This window comes from Scyliorhinus torazame, chromosome 8 (genome assembly GCF_047496885.1).
Source record: "Scyliorhinus torazame isolate Kashiwa2021f chromosome 8, sScyTor2.1, whole genome shotgun sequence".
Lineage (NCBI taxonomy): Eukaryota > Metazoa > Chordata > Chondrichthyes > Carcharhiniformes > Scyliorhinidae > Scyliorhinus > Scyliorhinus torazame.
Genome location: NC_092714.1, coordinates 267992883 through 268013752, shown reverse-complemented (window position 1 = coordinate 268013752; position 20870 = coordinate 267992883). Strand labels below are relative to the sequence as shown.

The following is a 20870-nucleotide window of genomic DNA, read 5'->3' as shown; positions in this document are numbered from 1 at the left end:
GACGCAGGCATGTGCCACCTAGCGACGAGGGGGGCAGCCATAGGCCCCCATCGCAGCCGAGCCACGAAACCACAACCCAGGACACCCCTACCCAGGACACCCTACCCAGGACACCCCTACCCGGGACACCCCTACCAGGGACAGCACTACCCAGGAAACCGAAATACAGGACAGTGACACAGATTGGATGGGTGGAGACGAACCGCCACCCCAAAGTGCCATGGACTTAGAGTCGGACGATGCGCACGACACAACGCCACTGCTGTCACCAACACCCTCCACCATCGCAGAGACGCTCACCTCGGTTGGGCACTTTAGTGATGAGGCATCTGGTACACTCACTGGTGCGCACAACACAGCCGTCCCGGTACAGCAGGTGGAGGTAGGAGCAGCAGAGGGGCCGGGAGGTTGGAGGGCATATTGGCGCAAGCGAACATCTGCCGCCCAGATGGATCCCGGGTTCCTGGAGTTACCACACCCACCCATAGCCCCGATGCAACCACAGAACCTGGGACGAGCGAAGAGGGTGACGGCCGGCTTGCGGCGGCTGCAGTCGCAGGTGGAAGAGTCCACCCTCGTCCAGGAGCAAGGAGTGGTGCCGGTCATGCGTGCCACCCAGGCCGACACCGCACGGGTGGCGTCTGCGGTGGAGGCAATGGGTGCGACGGTGTCAGACATGGGGAGCAGTATGCGAGGCCTGGGGCTTTCCGTGCAGGCGGCGTCTGTGGCCCAGGACATGGCTGCCCTCTCACAGGAGGCCATGAGCCAGCGCCAGCGGCAGATGGCAGAGGCGCTCAACGCCGTGGCCCTGTCTCAGGAGGCCATGGCCCAGTCTCAGCAGGCCATGGCCCAGTCTCTGCTGGCCATGGCCCAGTCTCAACAGGCAATGGCACAATCCCTGCAGACCATGGCCCAGTCTCAGCAGGCCATCGCTGAGGGCATCGGCACCATTGCCCATGTGCTAGCCGGCGTCGCACAGTCACAGACAGGGATAGCCAACTCCCTGAGCTCCATGGCTGCAAACCTGCAGACCCTTGTCAATACCAGCACGGGCCTCGAGGACTGGCAGCGCCAGGTTTCGGAGGGGTGTCGGATGGCCGGTCTGTTCGCACCCCTGACCCATGTAGAGGCCTGGGGGCCATTGGGCACCCCGAGCGAGGGGGAGTTGCTGGTGCCCGTCCCTGGTCCCTCTGTAGGGGAGGTCCAGGAACACTGCAGCACCTCGGACTCCCCCCCCACTTCCATCCCAGGTGCATCGGGTGGGCAACGGGCAGGACAGGCTGGCAGCTCGCCATCCCAGTCGCCCGGGCCGCAGCCTGGCCCATCTAGGCCAGGACGCCCCAGGAAACGGCCGCCAAAGGGAACCCGATTCAGAGGGCAGGAATCACAGGAGTCCACCTCCAGTTCTGCTGTACCGTCTGGGGAACCACGTAGATGTAGTCAAAGGGCCCGTAAGGCCAAACAATTAGACACTGAGTAAGTTGGCATGGGTGCAGGGCACAGATGAGTTTTAGGAGCTAGGGCACGTGTATGCACTGTTTGTTATTAAAATCACTTTAACACCTACAGAAGCTGCCTTTGTGCTCTGTCCGAAGCGTGCGGGGGTGTCATGTATGTTGAGCGCCAGTGTGTGTGTGAGGGGTGGTCTTACCTCAGCCCCAGGTGAGTCTGCCCCCTTCCCCCTGGGCCGCCCTCACCATCGCCCCGGGCAGAGGACGGGACCGTGCGCTGCAGTGTCACAGCCGCATGCAGGGATGGTCCGGGTGGATGGTGGTACTGTAGCCATGGGTCAGACATCGTCCAACGATGTGGAGCCAGGAGCTCATCGCAGAGCGGGTTGTCATCATCCTCCATGGCCTGCAATAGACACGCTTCCACCGGCGCCCGTGAGAGCCCGGCCGTCGTGCCGCAGGTGGATCTGCAATGGAGGGGTGCCATGGTGTGCGGTATGTGGCCATACTCGCCGATTCCCACGCCCCCTAGTCAGTGAAGCGGGTGGCTATCAGCCTGTCCCGTGCCCGCTGGCCCAGCTGGTAACGGTGGACAGCCACCCGCCCATGTCTAGCCCGTCTGCCCTGACCATTGCCCCCATCCCCCTCATCTGGGGAGGACTACGCCTCTTCCTGCTGCTCCTCCACTCCGCCCTCCTCTGCCTGTGGAACATCGCCCTTCTGCTGGGCTATGTTGTGCAGGACGCAGCACACCACAATGATGCGGCCGACCCTATCTGACGGACACTGGAGGGCGCCCCCAGAGAGAGGTCCAGGCACCTGAAACGCATTTTGAGCACGCCAAAGCACCTCTCTATCACACCCCTTGTTGCTGCAAGGGCATCATTGTAGCTGTTCTCCGCGTCATTCTGTGGCCTCCGTATAGGCGTCATCAGCCACGACCGCAACGGGTAACCCCTGTCGCCCAGCAACCAGCCCCTCAGCCGGGGGTGGCGTCCCTCGTACATGCCGGGGATGTAAGACCGCGTCAACACGTATGAGTCATGTACACTTCCCGGGTACGGCGCAGACGTGCAGGATAATCATGTGGTGATCGCAGACCACCTGTATGTTCATGAGGATAACAGGGCCGTGTTCACCAATAGGAAGGTCACTTGATTCAACTGAAAACTTTATCCATTCTTTTCCAGCTGCTTACTTGGCTTCAATGAAGATGGGAAATGTTCAGAATGGAGTACAGTCACAAGTGGAGTACCACAAGGATCTGTTCTGGGGCCGTTGCTGTTTGTCATTTTTATCAATGACGTAGAGGAAGGCGCAGAAGGGTGGGTGAGTAAATTTGCAGACGATACTAAAGTCGGTGGTGTTGTCGATAGTGTGGAAGGATGTAGCAGGTTACAGAGGGATATAGATAAGCTGCAGAGCTGGGCTGAGAGGTGGCAAATGGAGTTTAATGTAGAGAAGTGTGAGGTGATTCACTTTGGAAGGAATAACAGGAATGCGGAATATTTGGCTAATGGTAAAGTTCTTGAAAGTGTGGATGAGCAGAGGGATCTAGGTGTCCATGTACATAGATCCCTGAAAGTTGCCACCAGGTTGATAGGGTTGTGAAGAAGGCCTATGGAGTGTTGGCCTTTATTGGTAGAGGGATTGAGTTCCGGAGTCGGGAGGTCATGTTGCAGCTGTACAGAACTCTGGTTCGGCCGCATTTGGAGTATTGCGTACAGTTCTGGTCACCGCATTATAGGAAGGACGTGGAGACTTTGGAGCGGGTGCAGAGGAGATTTACCAGGATGTTGCCTGGTATGGAGGGAAAATCTTATGAGGAAAGGCTGATGGACTTGAGGTTGTTTTCGTTGGAGAGAAGAAGGTGAAGAGGAGACTTAATAGAGGCATACAAAATGATCAGGGGGTTGGATAGGGTGGACAGTGAGAGCCTTCTCCCGCGGATGGATATGGCTGGCACGAGGGGACATAACTTTAAACTGAGGGGTAATAGATATAGGACAGAGGTCAGAGGTAGGTTCTTTACGCAAAGAGTAGTGAGGCCGTGGAATGCCCTACCTGCTACAGTAGTGAACTCGCCAACATTGAGGGCATTTAAAAGTTTATTGGATAAACATATGGATGATAATGGCATAGTGTAGGTTAGATGGCTTTTGTTTCGGTGCAACATCGTGGGCCGAAGGGCCTGTACTGCGCTGTATTGTTCTATGTTCTATGAAATATTGCTTTTCGCTTTATACTAAAGATTCACTCGATTGTGACTTGAAGGATCTGCTGTTTTGTTTGCTGAGCCTGTTAGCCTTTGCTAACCCAAGGCTATCTGCATTTTACAATCGTGCTCTTTGCAGCTGCTGTTAACCCTTCGTGGGATCTTTCCCTGTATCCTCTCATGTTTCTCTCAGACCAGATATTGCCAGACTTCCATGGTCCAAATGACACTTCTTTCCACATTTTCAATGTTAGGCCCTGGTACAGGGCTGCCTGTGACAGGGCTGCCCTGTCCTGTACCTCGGCCACTGCCACACAGAGTGCCCCAGACCTTGCACATTCTGACCCATGGCTGATTCCTTCGCACCCAAGGCCTCCACCAAGGACTCCACCCACATTGGCCTGGGTGACACGCATGGGCAGTAGGCAGGCGGTTGGACTCCTCCATGTGCTGACACCCCCTCCTCTAGTCCCCGGTTCTATGCCTACATCTCCAGCATTGATGGGACCGCCCTTTCCAGAAGCCCGAAACCCGTCTAGACGGCAGCTGGTCCCTGGGGTCGGGTCGTCCTCCAACTGTCCTATCCCTCGTGGGTTCCTACCTCTACCTGATGTACCGCAGCATGTGTGTCGTGTGTCCCAGGAACCTCTTCACTAAAGTGCCCAACCGAGGTGAGTGTCTCTGGGATGGTGGAGGGTGCTGGTGACAGCACTGACGAGAAGTCGGTGTCGTCACCGGACTGTGCTCTGGGGTGTTGGGGGTTTGCAGTGCGGGGCGGGGCGGGGGGGGAGGAGGGCTGCAGGGGTTCCTACCTCTACCTGATGTACCGCAGCATGTGTGTCGTGTGTCCCAGGAACCTCTTCACTAAAGTGCCCAACCGAGGTGAGTGTCTCTGGGATGGTGGAGGGTGCTGGTGACAGCACTGACGAGAAGTCGGTGTCGTCACCGGACTGTGCTCTGGGGTGTTGGGGGTTTGCAGTGCGGGGCGGGGCGGGGGGGAGGAGGGCTGCAGGTCACCGCCGGGTCCCCGCATCATCACCCGGCGGGTTGCAGCTGGGGGCAAAGGACCCCAGATGGACCCGCTTCATTGCAAGACAGACGAGGCACATGGTTAGATGACGGGTAGGCGTGGTGTGGGGAGAGGGGTGACCCGCGTGCCATAGGGACATTGCAATTCATTGAGGTTCACTTGGAACTCCAGTGCCGACCTCTGTGACTGCTGGCTCTGCAATCCCGACCAGGGCCATCGCTTTCTGCTCTGGGACACCGAGGGGCCGCACGTCCGGCGGGGGCCCTTGGTATTCTCCCGTTCCTAGTGGTTGTGGGTCACCCCCTGGGGTGGCAGATAGGACACAGTGTGCTGGGCAGCACAGAGGGTCCACAGCCTGTGGCTTGTGTGTGCAGGGCACCCGGCCATGGCGGGCGGTATGGGAGTTGGCATGTGGGGATTGGGCGGACTGCCGGCAGATGGGGTTCAATTTCCCTTGTGGTAAGGGGCAGGGGGCTGGGTTTCAATCGCCCTCAGGTGGTTGGGGGAGGGGGGCTATGGGTGTGTGGGACGGGGGTTGGTGCAAGGGACTCTGGTGGACTCACTGTGGTTGGCCTGTGGGTTGCCCATCCTCACCCATGCCGCCTACTGCCCACCTGGTAGGGGTGGCATGGAGATGGGGGGGGAGGTGATGGGTTGCGGGGGTGGTGCCAATGAGGAGATCATTCGGCTTCTATCTGCACTGCTGCCCAATCCTGGCGGTGTGGCTCACGGTCTCTGCCACCTGCACCCAGGCCCGGTTGACATCTGCGGATGGCAGCCTCCTTCCCACCCTGGGGAAAGGGGTGTCCCGCCTCTCCTCTCCTCCATGGCATCCAGCAGTGTCTCCAGCTCTGCAGCGGCGAACCTTGGCGCTGCTGTTCGGGGTGACATCTTGGTGGCTGGAGTGAGTGAAGGAGGAGTGGAGTCGTGCGTAGCAATCCTGACCGCGGTGAATCACACGGCAGCCTGCGTTGGAATTGCACTAGTTCCACATGGCACCCGTGCTGACCCATTAGCATGTCCTGAATGGCTCCGGGACTGGAACCTCCATCATGACCGTAGAGCACCTGCGATTCAGGCCTGGTATCAGCATTCAGTCTGTCAAATGGAGAATTCCTCCCAAGAATTTTGGAGAGGAATAGGAGATGGAGAATTAAAATGTAAATGTGAAAAGGTCAAGTTTGTTTTTTGAGAAGTGTGACGGTATCCGAGTTGAAGAAAGCTAGACAGTGTCAGGTGGGGAGGTACAAGAGTGCTGAGGTGCTCCAGCACCTCCCCTAAGGGGGGCACCGGCGCGGGCACCATCACGCCCGCCTCCCTTGGGTTGGTCGATGGCCCTTGGGCTGCTCCATGGGATGGAGTGAGGCCCGAGTGAGCTCCGGAAGCTCCAACGTCATCTGGTGCTGCCAGTATGGAGGCCCACTCTTGTCTCGAAGCCCTCCACCATGGAGCACAGGTATTGGGACACATCCCTCAGCGAGTGCGATATGTCTCTGTGACTGGCCCAAGTTAGCCAGCACCCACCCACTCGACGCCCTCAACCATGACTCTTTGTGACTGGGCCAAGGTCTAGAGCGCCGCAGCAATGTCCATGTGGGCCTGGTACACGGCTCCCTGTGACTGGCTCCCCTGTCCTGAGCCTCCGCCATCGTCCACGTGTGCCCCAAGCCTTGGATGTCTTGACCCAAGGCTTCCACCGTGGCTGCCATCCATTTGGTGTTGACAAGGGTACCACGCATTGTCGGCATGATTTCCTGCACCTGAAGACGGTTGGGAAGTTGCTGACACCCCGTCCTGTAAATCCTGGTTCTGGGTCTGCATCACCAGCAGTGATGGGATTAGTCTTTCCAGAAGTGTGATACCTGTCTGAACTACAAGCTAATTCCTGGGATTGGGAAGCCTTCCAACTGCCGCTCATTCGGGAGCTCCTACTTCCACCTGATGTGTCACAGCATGTGCAACATCTTTTCCCAAAGGTAGAGGAGTCTTTAACTAGAGGGAATAGGTTTAAGGTGAGAGATACAAAAGAGACCAGAGGGGATATTTCTTCACACAGAGGGCGGTGAGCCTCTGGAACGAGCTGCCAGAGGCAGTGGTAGAGACGGGTACAATTATTTCCTTTAAAAAAGTTAGACAGTTACATGGGTAGGGGAGGCATATGGGCCAAATGCGGGCAAGTGGGACTAGCTTAGTGATATAAACTGGCTGGCATGGACAAGCTGGGCCAAAGGGCCTGTTTCCATGCTGCAAACATCTATGACTCAATGTGTGACGTGAGCACCAGAAAGTGTCCCTGGAGCCTCTTCACTAAAATGACCCTCCGAGGTGATAGTCTCTGGGATGGAGAAAACTCAAATGATAAAATGAGACATAACAATTAAGTAATTAACTGAGCTTTCAATTTATTCACAATTATAATTAAGGTGCCATTCACCTTCAAAATACACAAAGAATATTCAGTACAGTAGCCAGGAATAGGAATTCTGTTCCATTGAACATACCAAGAAACAAGTTCTCAGATTGCACTGGTCCAGTCAGATCTGTCTTTACTCTGTTTGGTTGCTATCTTTAATTGGAAATACAGAGCCCTATTTGTACAAATCATGTGATTGTGAATCTCACTGCCACAGCGGCAGGGGCAGTATGTGTGACAGTCATTTCAGCTGGAGGTGTTGGGGAGGGGCAGGAGGGATAATTAGGAATAAAATCATCCAATGCTTCAATAGTTTATGTGGTCCCAATCTAGAATCCAGTTTTCATTCCGAGCTTTCTCTGGTGTGCTGAGATGACTTCATACATTTTCACTTGTGTTTTCAGATCAGATTAACAGTGAATGAAAAGTGAACAAACCCATGATTGGGACTAATACTGTCACCAGTTAACCTGGCAGTAAATATGATGAGTTGATATTTGAGTTTTATTGTTTAATTTTTTTATGACGCCAAGATCATTTTGACCATGGGGGAGGGGGTGATGATAACAGTCACAATTTACACTTTATGCAAATTCAGTAGCATATTTACTACCTTATGCAGCATGATATTTTTGCATAAAGTGGCTGCAATGTCCACAAGCCACCTTCATGACTACTTTGTTCAAACTCTAGATGGTGCTGCTGCATTCCTGATTTCCCTTACTGAGACTCGTACCAATTCCAAAAGGAAACGCAGTTCACGCTCCACAGATAAAAGCAAAATACTGCAGATGCTGGAAATCAGGAATAAAATAAGAAAGTGCTGGAAAAATTCAGTAGGTCTGGCAGCATCTGTGGAGAGAGTAACAGAGTTAACGTTTCGAGTTCAATACGACTCTTTATCTGACGTGAAACGTTAACTCTGATTCTCTCTCCACAAATGCTGAGTATTTCCAGCACTTTATTTTCATTTCACATTCCAAAGAGGTAGTTGACTTGTATAAATTCACCGCATACAAATCTGTGCAGCCATTCTCAATTATAAGCTAAAATTAATTAATATAATCTATCCCCTCCTTCCTGCCGTATATTTGGAAGGGGGTGGGGGTAGGGGAGAGGAAATGCTTTTAATTTCAATCTTAATCCATATTCTGAATTTCAGTCTACCATATTTCAATAACGATATAGGAATTCATTGTCATGAACATTTATCAATTTTAAATTATTGCATGCCATCTTTAAAAATAAAAATACATAAAGTCTTCCATAATTTTTCTCACATTCTTACTCCCCTGTCACTTGGATGCTATTTCTCATCATGGATTGTCATAATTTCTGCTTGCTCAAAAGAATTATTCTGAAATGACAACAAAGAAAGCAGTGACAGGCAGGATTGATGCTGCCTTCTCCTCAATGAACGCTTGACACCAGTCAATGTGCTCATGTGTTGATCTCTTCAAGCACAACCATTTTTAACACTAGGCTTTTTCATATATAACATATATATATGATATATATTTGGCTAATTCAAAACAATGGTGTTTGATGACCATTTCAAATTGTTAAACATTTATAATTGAATAATTTCACTTGTTGGAAACATTTTTTTAATATACCAACAAACAATAGCATATACAATTAGCGCCATATTAATTAAACAGCCATCAGCCTTAACAGTAATCTGGATCTTTCCTGAAAGTGACCCACTAATTAGGGTTTCACTAAATTGGCCAATGAACCGGTATAACCTCTCCCCTCAGACGAGCTATTGCATTAGAAGAAATGTTCATGTTCATGGTCATTAGAGATGACTTTCAAATGACGATTGCCTTTCAGCAAACTTGATAGACGCCTCAAACTTCAAGGAGTAAACGATTCAGAAGAAGCAAATGACATTGGTCTCATCTCACTTATCATTAGATGACTAGACTGAAGGCTGGGATCTGTTAGCTTGTTTGTAACTTGATAAAAGATGCTGGGAAAAGACCTTTTCTGTGTGGCTGTCCATCGATGTAGCCATTCTATCAAAGGAAAAAAAAGTGAACTGTCACTTAAATTAACATTTGGAGAGCTTTGCGAATGCCCATTATTGAAATGTTGCAATGTAATATGCAAGGTGAACTATTATTTCACAAGATTTAGCTAATTAAAAATCCCAACATTGTGTCAGCTTTAGTTCAATATCTTTATCTCTAAGTCAGAAAGCCGTGGGTACAAACCCCATTCCAGGACTTGAACAAACTACATTTGAATGCAGTTGAGAATGAATGCTAGGGCAGCACGGTGGCGCAGTGGGTTAGCTCTGCTGCCTCACGGCGCCGAGGTCCCAGGTTCAATCCCGACTCTGGGTTGCTGCCCGTATGGAGTTTGCACATTCTCCCCGTGTTTGCGTGGGTTTCGCCCCCACAACCCAAAGGTGTGCAGGCTAGGTGGATTGGCCACGCTAAATTGCCCCTTAATTGGAAAAAATGAATTGGGTACTCTAAATTTATTTTTAAAAAAGAGAATGAATGCTGCTTAGTTGGAGATGCTGGGGTAATTTTCACTGCTGATTGAAAAACACAACCAGTAGAGGAAAATCAGATGGACACTTTGCCGGTGCAAAGTCTATGGGCCGAATGGCCTCCTTCTGCACTGTAAATTCTATGACATGCTTAATGTCAAATGCCCGACTGATTTGTCGAATGGTCTCCTGTACCGTAATGATTCAATGACTGATTCAATTTTCAAGCGCGCCATTAAATGAACACTCAGTATTCCTGCTCAAAGTAGGAAGGAGCTATGCAAGTTGGGGTAGGTTAATAATTACCATGTACAAATGTGAAGAGCATGCACTGAGTACACTGGGCCAATTATACCAGGTTTGGAGCAATCTAAAAGAGACCTGCAAAAGCTGCTTCCAAAAGAGCTTGGAGTTTTATTTTTAGGGGAGGGTGCGTTTGTGCGGGACTCGGGAGAAGCTAATTTACAGCAACCTTCTACTGGTCTGTTCTCCCCCTTGAACCCCAATCCAAATCACATCCTCCTGCAGCTAGGCCTGATTGGCCGACAGGCTCTGTACAGAAGACAACTGATTTTTGGCCTCTGTGGCACGCTGTACCTGGGGACCATTTGCCACTTGCAGCTTACCACTGAGGTGTTAACCTTAAAATGGTTTTGAGACTTTAAAATGGCACTTGTTTTTTGGATGGACTGTTACATTAAGATGCAATCTGCCTGTTAAAATGGATGTAAAAGATTGCAATTTCTTTGAAGAATATCAGAGAATTCTTCAGGTCAGTATTTCTGTTGTTAAGACAAGCAAAGACAATTAATTGGTTATTTTTTTTATTCCTTTCTTTGTGGAGACCATACTTGTTAAGTACCTGGGACATGAAGCACAATATAAATGCGAGCCTTTTTCTTATTTTAGCACAAGTTCCCTTCACTCATCTAACTCCAGATACTGTATCCATTGAGCTCTCAGACTGTTTTTGGCCATCACATCATTATTGCATTCTGGAAGACGCTGCCTCTACATCTTCATCTTGTTAACTTCCTTTCTTTAAAAGCCACCTGAAAATTATCCTAACATTTGGCTCACTTTTTGCAATGTGTTCATCATTCCTCCTATAGAGTGCTCTGAGACATGTTGCTATAATAATAATAATAATCTTTATTATTGTCACAAGTAGGCTTACATTAACACTGCAATGACGTTACTGGGAAAAGCCCCTAGTCGCCACACTCCAGCGCCTGTTCAGGTACACAGAAAGAGAATTTAGAATGTCCAAATTACCTAACAGCGTGTCTTTTGGGTCTTGTGGGAGGAAACCGGAGCACCCGGAAGAAACCCATGCAGACACGGAGAACGCTCAGAATGCCTTATCCACTGCAATTCACATACCACCGCAACCGGTCCACAGCAGGCGCCATCTCCCTGGCTCTACACACATCCCTAGAACATCTCAACATCAAAGACTCCTACATCAGAGTCCTTTTATTGACTACAGCTCTGCTTTCAACACCATAATCCCAGCCAAGCTCATATCAAAGCTCCAAAACCTAGGACTTGGCTCCTCCCTCTGCAACTGGATCCTCGACTTTTTGACCCACAGACCACAATCAGTAAGAATAAACAACAACACCTCTTCCACAATAGTCCTCAATACCGGGGCTGTGTACTTAGCCCCCTACTCTACTCCCTGTACACATACGACTGCGTGGTAAAATTTGGTTCCAACTCCATCTACAAGTTTGCTGATGGTGAGTTCTCCCAGTGAGCCAGAGAAGACACAGTCAGAGTGAGACAGAACCAAGAGTGAGTTTGGGAATTTGAATCTAGGTGGGAATTGAATCAAATCAGTAAGGCAGCTCCTTTTAAATTTCAGGAGTTTAAATTAATTTAAATTAAGCTAGAATTGTGCAGTGTAGGTTAACAAGGGCTACCCCACCCACTCACATAACTGGTTGGCAGTTAAGTGTCAGTCACTTAAATTTCCCTTGATCTAAAAGCAGGTGGGGGAGGGGAGTCAATTCAGGACAGTTTGAAAAGAGCAACTTGTAAACTCACTCCCAGTGAGTTCTCCCAGTGAGCCAGAAAAGACACAGCCAGAGTGAGACAGAACCAAGAGTGAGTTTGGGAATTTGAATCTAGGTGGGAATTCGAAGCTGGGTGGGAAGTGCTTTTTATCCCTGGTAAGTGACTGGTAAGTTGTGTTTCTGTTTTCTTTTTCTTTTCATTGGTATATTTATTTATTTTTTTCTTCGTTGTTTATTTATTTAATTTTTTTTGGTAAATTGTAATTGTTGAAGTTAACCGAAGGTTTAAGACATGGCAGGAGATCTCAGACCCGTGCCATGCTCCTCGTGTGCGATGTGGGAGCTCAGGGACACATCCACTGTCCCTGACTCCTTCACGTGCGAGAAGTGTGTCCAGTTGCAGCTCCTGTTAGACCGCTTGACGGCTCTGGAGCTGTGGATGGACGCACTTTGGAGCATCCGCGATGCTGAGGACGTCGTGGATAGCACATTTAGCGAGTTGGTCACACCGCAGGTGGAAGGTACTGAGGGAGATAGAAAATGGGTCACCAAAAGACAGCGCAAGAGTAGGAAGGCAGTGCAGGTGTCCTCTGCGGTCATCTCCCTGCAAAACAGATATACCGCTTTGGATACTGTTGAGGGAGATGGCTCACCAGGGGAAGACAGCAGCAGCTAGGTTCATGGCACCGTGGCTGGCTCTGCTGCGCAGCTGGGCAGGAAGAAGAATGGCAGGGCTATAGTGATAGGGGACACAATTGTAAGGGGAATAGACAGGCAGTTCTGCGGACGCAATCGAGACTCCAGGATGGTATGTTGCCTCCCTGGTGCAAGGGTCAAGGATGTCTCGGAGCAGTTGCAGGACATTCTGGGGGGGGTGAACAGCCAGCTGTCGTGGTGCACATAGGCACCAACGATATAGTTAAAAAACGGGATGAGGTCCTACAAGCTGAATTTAGGGAGATAGGAGTTAAACTAAAAAGTAGGACCTCAAAGGTAGTAATCTCAGGATTGCTACCAGTGCCATGAGCTAGTCAGAGTAGGAATGTCAGGATAGATAGGATGAATGTGTGGCTCGAGAGATGGTGCAAGAGGGAGGGATTCAAATTCCTGGGACATTGGAACCGGTTCTGGGGGAGGTGGGACCAGTACAAACCGGATGGTCTGCACCTGGGCAGGACTGGAACCGATGTCCTAGGGGGGGTGTTTGCTAGAGCTGTTGGGCAGAGATTAAACTAATGTGGCAGGGGGATGGGAACCGATGCAGGAGGTTGGAATGTAGTAAAACAGGGACAGAAACAAAAGGCAGTAAGGGGGAAAGTGTAAGGCAGAGAAGACATAGTCAAAAATCAAAAAGGGCGACAGTACAAGGTACAGTGACTGAGGGGAGCTCAGTGAATAGGACCAGGAATACTAAAAGGAATAAAACGGGAAGTGAAAACATGAATGGTAAGCGACGCGGCAGGTTGTTACATGAAGATATGGGTTCAACGACAAAGAAAATTAGGAGAAAGGTTAAGAGGAAATATAACTTAGGAGAGGTTACTGATCGAGGTGTTAAGATTCAGAACAGAGGTAAAAAAGCCAACATAAGTGTACTTTACCTGAATGCTCGTAGTATTCGGAATAAGGTAAATGAGTTGATGGCGCAAATCATCGTGAATGACTATGATCTAGTGGCCATTACTGAAACATGGTTAAAGGATGGTCACGACTGGGAGTTACATATCCGAGGGTATCAAACTATTCGGAAGGACAGAGTGGATGGTAAGGGAGGTGGTGTAGCTCTGTTAGTTAAGGATAACATCCAGGCAACAGTAAGGGATGACATCGGTGCTCTGGAGGATAAGGTTGAATCCATTTGGGTGGAAATCAGGAATAGTAAGGCGAAGAAGTCACTGATAGGAGTAGTCTATAGGCCACCAAATAGTAACATCATGGTGGGGCAGGCAATAAACAAAGAAATAACTGGTGGATGTAGAAATGGTACAGCAGTTATCATGGGGGATTTTAATCTACATGTCGATTGGTTTAACCAGGTCGGTCAAGGCAGCCTTGAGGAGGAGTTTATAGAATGTATCCGCGATAGTTTCCTAGAACAGTCTGTAATGGAACCTACGAGGGAACAAGAGGTCCTAGATCTGGTCCTGTGTAATGAGACAGGATTGATTCAGGATCTCATAGTTAGGGATCCTCTCAGAAGGAGCGATCACAATATGGTGGAATTTAAAATACAGATGGAGGGTGAGAAGGTAAAATCAAGCGCTAGTGTTTTGTGCTTAAACAAAGGAGATTACAATGGGATGAAAGAAGAACTAGCTAAGGTAGACTGGGAGCAAAGACTTTATGGTGAAACAGTTGAGGACCAGTGGAGAACCTTCCAAGTGATTTTTCACAGTGCTCAGCAAAGGTTTATACCAACAAAAATGAAGGACGGTAAAAAGAGGGAAAATCGACCGTGGATATCTGAGGAAATAAGGGAGAGTATCAAATTGAAGGAAAAAACATACAAAGTAGCAAAGATCAGTGGGAGACTAGAGGACTGGGAAACCTTGAGGGGGCAACAGAAACCTACTAAAAAAGCTATAAAGATAGATTATGAGAGTAAACTTGCTCAGAATATAAAAACAGATAGTAAAAGTTTCTACAAATACATAAAACTAAAAAGAGTGGCTAAGGTAAATATTGGTCCTTTGGAGGATGAGAAGGGAGATTTAATAATGGGAGATGAGGAAATGGCTGAGGAACTGAACAGGTTATTTGGGTCGGTCTTCACAGTGGAAGACACAAATAACATGCCAGTGACTGATGGAAATGAGGCTATGACAGGTGAGGACCTGGAGAGGATTGTTATCACCAAGGAGGTAGTGATGGGCAAGCTAATGGGGCTAAAGGTAGACAAGTCTCCTGACCTGATGGAATGCATCCCAGAGTGCTAAAAGAGATGGCTAGGGAAATTGCAAATGCACTAGTGATAATTTACCAAAATTTAATAGACTCTGGGGTGGTCCCGGCGGATTGGAAATTAGCAAATGTGACACCACTGTTTAAAAAAGGAGGTCGGCAGAAAGTGGGTAATTATACGCCAGTGAGCTTAACTTCAGTAGTAGGGAAGATGCTGGAATCTATCATCAAGGAAGAAATAGCGAGGCATCTGGATGGAAATTGTCACATTGAGCAGACGCAGCATGGGTTCATAAAGGGCAGGTCGTGCCTAACTAATTTAGTGGAATTTTGTGAGGACATTAACAGTGCGGTAGATAACGGGGAGCCAATGGATGTGGTATATCTGGATTTCCAGAAAGCCTTTGACAAGGTGTCACACAAAATGTTTCTGCATACCATAAAGGTGCATGGCATTAAGGGGAAAGTAGTAGCATGGATAGAGGATTGGTTAATTAATAGAAAGAGTGGGGATTAATGGGTGTTTCTCTAGTTGGCAATCAGTAGCTAGTGCTGTCCCTCAGGGATCAGTGTTAGGCCCACAACTGTTCACAATTTACATAGATGATTTGGAGTTGGGGACCAAGGGCAATGTGTCCAAGTTTGCAGACGACACTAAGATAAGTGGTAAAGCAAAAAGTGCAGAGGATACTGGAAGTCTGCAGAGGCATTTGGATAGGCTAAGTGAATGGGCTAGGGTCTGGCAGATGGAATACAATGTTGACAAATGTGAGGTTATCCATTTTGGTAGGAATAACAGCAAAAGGGATTATTTTTTAAATGATAAAATATTAAAACATGCTGCTGTGCAGAGAGACCTGGGTGTGCTAGTGCATTAGTCGCAAAAAGTTGGTTTACAGGTGCAACAGGTGATTAAGAAGGCAAATGGAATTTTGTCCTTCATTGCTAGAGGGATGGAGTTTAAGACTAGGGAGATTATGCTGCAATTGTATAAGGTGTTAGTGAGGCCACACCTGGAGTATTGTGTTCAGTTTTGGTCTCCTTACTTGAGAAAGGACGTACTGGCACTGGAGGGTGTGCAGAGGAGATTCACTAGGTTAATCCCAGAGCTGAAGGGGTTGGATTACGAGGAGAGGTTGAGTAGACTGGGACTGTACTCGTTGGAATTTAGAAGGATGAGGGGGGATCTTATAGAAACATATAAGATTATGAAGGGAATAGATAGGATAGATGCGGGCAAGTTGTTTCCACTGGCAGGTGAAAGCAGAACTAGGGGGCAGAGCCTCAAAATAAGGGGAAGTAGATTTAGGACTGAGTTTAGGAGGAACTTCTTCACCCAAAGGGTTGTGAATCTATGGAATTCCTTGCCCAGTGAAGCAGTAGAGGCTCCTTCATTTAATGTTTTTAAGATAAAGTTAGATAGTTTTTTGAAGAATAAAGGGATTAAGGGTTATGCTGTTCGGGCCGGAAAGTGGAGCTGAGTCCACAAAAGATCAGCCATGATCTCATTGAATGGTGGAGCAGGCTCGAGGGGCCAGATGGCCTACTCCTGCTCCTGGTTCTTATGATACGACCATTTTGGGCCGGATCTTGAATAACGACGAGTCAGAATACAGGAGGGAGATAGAGAACCTAGTGGAGTGGTGCAGCGATAACAATCTATCCCTCAATGCCAGCAAAACTAAAGAGCTGGCCATTGACTTCAGGAAGCAAAGAACCGTACACACCCCTATCTGCATCAATGGGACCGAGGTGGAGATGGTTAACAGCTTCAAATTCCTAAGGGTGCACATCACCAAAAATCTGTCCTGTTCCACCCACATCAACACTACCACCAAGAAAGCACAACAGTGCCTAGAATTCCTCAGGAAACTAAGGAGATTTGGCATGTCCACATTAACTCTTACCAACTTTTACAGATACACCATAGAAAGCATCCTATCTTGCTGCATCACAGCCTGGGATGGCAACTGGGATAGCCCAAGACCGCAAGAAACTTCAGAGAGTCGTGAATACAGTCCACCCCATCACACAAACCTGCCTCCCATCCATTGACTCCATCTACACCTCCCACTACCTTGGGAAAGCGGGCAGCATAATCAAGGACCCCTCCACCCGGCTTACTCACTCTTCCAACTTCTTCCATCGGGCAGGAGATACAAAAGTCTGAGAACACGCACAAACAGATTCAAAAACAGCTTCTTCCCCGCTGTTACCAGACTCCTAAACGACCCTCTTATGGATTGAACTGATTAATACTACACCCCTGTATGCTTCACCCGATGCCGGTGTCTATGTATTTACATTGTGTACCTTGTGTTGCCCTATTCTCTTTTTATTTTATGTTTATGTACTTAATCTGTTTGAGCTGCTCGCAGAAAAATACTTTTCACTGTACCTCGATACATGTGATAATAAACAAATCCAATCCAATCCAAAAATGTGCAGACTCCGCACAGACAGTGACCCAAGCCAGGAGTTCAACCTGGGACCCGAGCGCTGTGAAGCAACAGTGCTAACCACTGTGCTACAATCCACCCCAGCTGTATGATTTGTATGAAGTGGATAACAGGTATGAATACAGTCAAAATGAATCTTATGAAACTGGTTTAATAGCAACTTTCCCAAGGCATTAATCTAATTATTCAGTGAAAACAGCGCGGGAGCTAAGTGAGCCAGGACATTGAAAACAGCGCGAGAGGTGAGTGAGCCGGGACATTGAAAACAGCGCGAGAGGTGAGTGAGCCGGGACATTGAAAACAGCGTGAGAGGTGAGTGAGCCGGGATAGTGAAAACAGCGCGGGAGCTGAGTGAGCCGGGAAATTGAAAACAGCGTGAGAGGTGAGTGAGCCGGGACATTGAAAACAGCGCGAGAAGTGAGAGAGCCGGGACAGTGAAAACAGCGCGGGAGCTGAGTGAGCCGTGACATTGAAAACAGTGCGAGAGGTGAGTGAGCCGGGACATTGAAAACAGCACGAGAGGTGAGTGAGCCGGGACATTGAAAACAGCGCGAGAGGTGAGTGAGCCGGGAATTTAAAAAGCGCGGGAGATTTAAAAAGCGCAGGAGCTGCGAGTCAGAGGGGAGATTTTAAAAGATTGCGGCCTAGTTTCGGGAGCCGTTCGGAGGAGGAGGAGCAGTCTCTGTCAGGGAGAGAACCTGAGAACATCTAAGACACTCAGAAGATAAGAAGGTATGTAAGTGATTTTTACTCATTTTTACTTTTATACCTTTTTCAAATTGTGTGTGTTGGGGGAAACAGAAAAGCTATGACCTGAGTGGCTGGTTGGGAATCTACACTAAATTAAAAAAATTAAGCATTGGTAACTAATTAAACATAATTACTTAATTATAATCTAGAGGGGTATCTAAGCCAGAGATCGGAGAGTACTATATTTAGCTTTCGCATTTATATTAGAAATCTAGTGCTAGGAAATAGATAGTTAACAGTAACTTTGAAAAAAATAAATAAATAAAAACATTTAAAAAAAAACTTTTAATTTTAATTAATTGACGCAATGTCAGTTAGAGGGGTGCAGTGCTCTGACTGTGAAATGTGGCAGATCCGGGAGGCTTCCAGCCTCCCGGATGGCTTCATCTGCAGAAGGTGCACCCAACTGGAGCTCCTCACAGACCGCATGGTTCGGTTGGAGCAGCAATTGGATGCACTTAGGAGCATGCAGGTGGCGGAAAGCGTCATAGATCGCAGTTATATAAATGTGGTCACACCCAAGGTGCAGGCAGAGAAATGGGTGACCACCAGAAAGGGCAGGCAGTCAGTGCAGGAATCCCCTGTGGTTGTCCCCCTCTCAAACAGGTATACCCCTTTGGATACTGTCGGGGGGGATAGCCTATCAGGGGAAAACAGCAGCAGCCAGAGAAGTGGCACCACGGCTGGCTCTGATGTTCAGAAGGGAGGTTCAAAGAGCAGAAGAGCAATAGTAATAGGGGACTCTCTAGTCAGGGGCACAGATAGGTGCTTCTGTGGACGTGAAAGAGACTCCAGGATGGTATGTTGCCTCCCTGGTGCCAGGGTCCAGGATGTCTCCGAACGGGTAGAGGGCATCCTGAAGGGGGAGGGCAAACAGGCAGAGGTCGTTGTACACATTGGTACTAACGACATAGGCAGGAAGGGGCATGAGGTCCTGCAGCAGGAGTTCAGGGAGCTAGGAAGAAAGTTAAAAGACAGGACCTCTAGGGTTGTAATCTCGGGATTACTCCCTGTGCCACGTGCCAGTGAGGCTAGAAATAGGAAGATAGAGCAGCTAAACACGTGGCTAAACAGCTGGTGTAGGAGGGAGGGTTTCCTTTATCTGGACCACTGGGAGCTCTTCCGGGGCAGGTGTGACTTATATAAGGACGGGTTGCATCTAAACCGGAGAGGCATAAATATCCTGGCCGCGAGGTTTGCTAGTGTCACACGGAAGGGTTTAAACTAGTATGGCAGGGGGGTGGGCATGGGAGCAATAGGTCAGAAGGTGAGAGCATGGAGGGAGAACTAGGGAATAGGGACAGTGGGGCTCTGAGGCAGAGCAGACAGGGAGAAGTTGCTGAACACAGCGGGTCTGGTGGCCTGAAGTGCATATGTTTTAATGCAAGAAGCATTACGGGTAAGGCAGATGAACTTAGAGCTTGGATTAGTACTTGGAACTATGATATTGTTGCCATTATAGAGACCTGGTTGAGGGAAGGGCAGGATTGGCAGCTAAACGTTCCAGGATTTAGATGTTTCAGGCAGGATAGAGGGGGATGTAAAAGGGGAGGCGGAGTTGCGCTACTGGTTAGGGAGAATATCACAGCTGTACTGCGGGAGGACACCTCAGAGGGCAGTGAGGCTATATGGGTAGAGATCAGGAATAAGAAGGGTGCAGTCACAATGTTGGGGGTTTACTACAGGTTTCCCAACAGCCAGCGGGAGATAGACGAGCAGATAGGTAGACAGATTTTGGAAAAGAGTAAAAACAACAGGGTTGTGGTGATGGGAGACTTCAACTTCCCCAATATTGACTGGGACTCACTTAGTGCCTGGGGCTTAGACGGGGCAGAGTTTGTAAGGAGCATCCAGGAGGGCTTCTTAAAACAATATGTAGACAGTCCAACTAGGGAAGGGGCGGTACTGGACCTGGTATTGGGGAATGAGCCCGGGCAGGTGGTAGATGTTTCAGTAGGGGAGCATTTCGGTAACAGTGACCACAATTCAGTAAGTTTTAAAGTACTGGTGGACAAGGATAAGAGTGGTCCTAGGATGAATGTGCTAAATTGGGGGAAGGCTAATTATAACAATATTAGGCCGGAACTGAAGAACATAGATTGGGGGCGGATGTTTGAGGGCAAATCAACATCTGACATGTGGGAGGCTTTCAAGTGTCAGTTGTAAGGAATTCAGGACCGGCATGTTCCTGTGAGGAAGAAGGATAAATACGGCAATTTTCGGGAACCTTGGATAACGAGAGATATTGTAGGCCTCGTCAAAAAGAAAAAGGAGGCATTTGTCAGGGCTAAAAAGCTGGGAACAGACGAAGCCTGCGTGGAATATAAGGAAAGTAGGAAGGAACTTAAGCAAGGAGTCAGGAGGGCTAGAAGGGGTCACGAAAAGTCATTGGCAAATAGGGTTAAGGAAAATCCCAAGGCTTTTTACACGTACATAAAAAGCAAGAGGGTAGCCAGGGAAAGGGTTGGCCCACTGAAGGATAGGCAAGGGAATCTATGTGTGGAGCCAGAGGAAATGGGCAAGGTACTAAATGAATACTTTGCATCAGTATTCACCAAAGAGAAGAAATTGGTAGATGTTGAGTCTGGAGAAGGGTGTGTAGATAGCCTGGGTCACATTGAGATCCAAAAAGACGAGGTGTTGAGTGTCTTAAAAAATATTAAGGTAGATAAGTCCCCAGGGCCTGATGGGATCTACCCCAGAATACTGAAGGAGGTTGGAGAGGAAATTGCTGAGGCCTTGACAGAAATCTTTGGATCCTCACTGTCTTCAGGGGATGTCCCGGAGGACGGCAGAATAGCCAATGTTATTCCTCTGTTTAAGAAGGGTAGCAAGGATAATCCAGGGAACTACAGGCCGGTGAGCCTTACTTTAGTGGTAGGGAAATTACTGGAGAGAATTCTTCGAGACAGGATCTACTTCCATTTGGAAGCAAATGGACGTATTAGTGAGAGGCAGCATGGTTTTTGAAGGGGAGGTCGTGTCTCACTAACTTGATAGAGTTTTTCGAGGAGGTCACTAAGATGATTGATGCAGGTAGGGCAGTGGATGTTGTCTATATGGACTTCAGTAAGGCCTCTGACAAGGTCCCTCATGGTAGACTAGTACAAAAGGTGAAGTCACACGGGAT

The 20870-nt window shown here is 48.6% G+C and overlaps 1 protein-coding gene across 3 annotated transcripts in view; it reads right to left on the bottom strand.

Moving 5' to 3' along the window:
• Positions 1–7078: 7078 nt before the first annotated feature.
• unm_sa1614 (un-named sa1614) overlaps positions 7079–20870 on the bottom strand; it is a 448364-nt gene continuing 434572 nt past the window's right edge. For all 3 annotated transcript variants that reach the window (XR_011948821.1, XM_072515283.1, XM_072515284.1), the window contains one exon: positions 7079–9130. Coding sequence is in view for 2 of the 3 variants with exons in the window: in XM_072515283.1 (XP_072371384.1) it covers positions 9056–9130 (75 nt within the window). In the remaining variant the exon portion in view is untranslated. The remainder of the gene's footprint in view (positions 9131–20870) is intronic.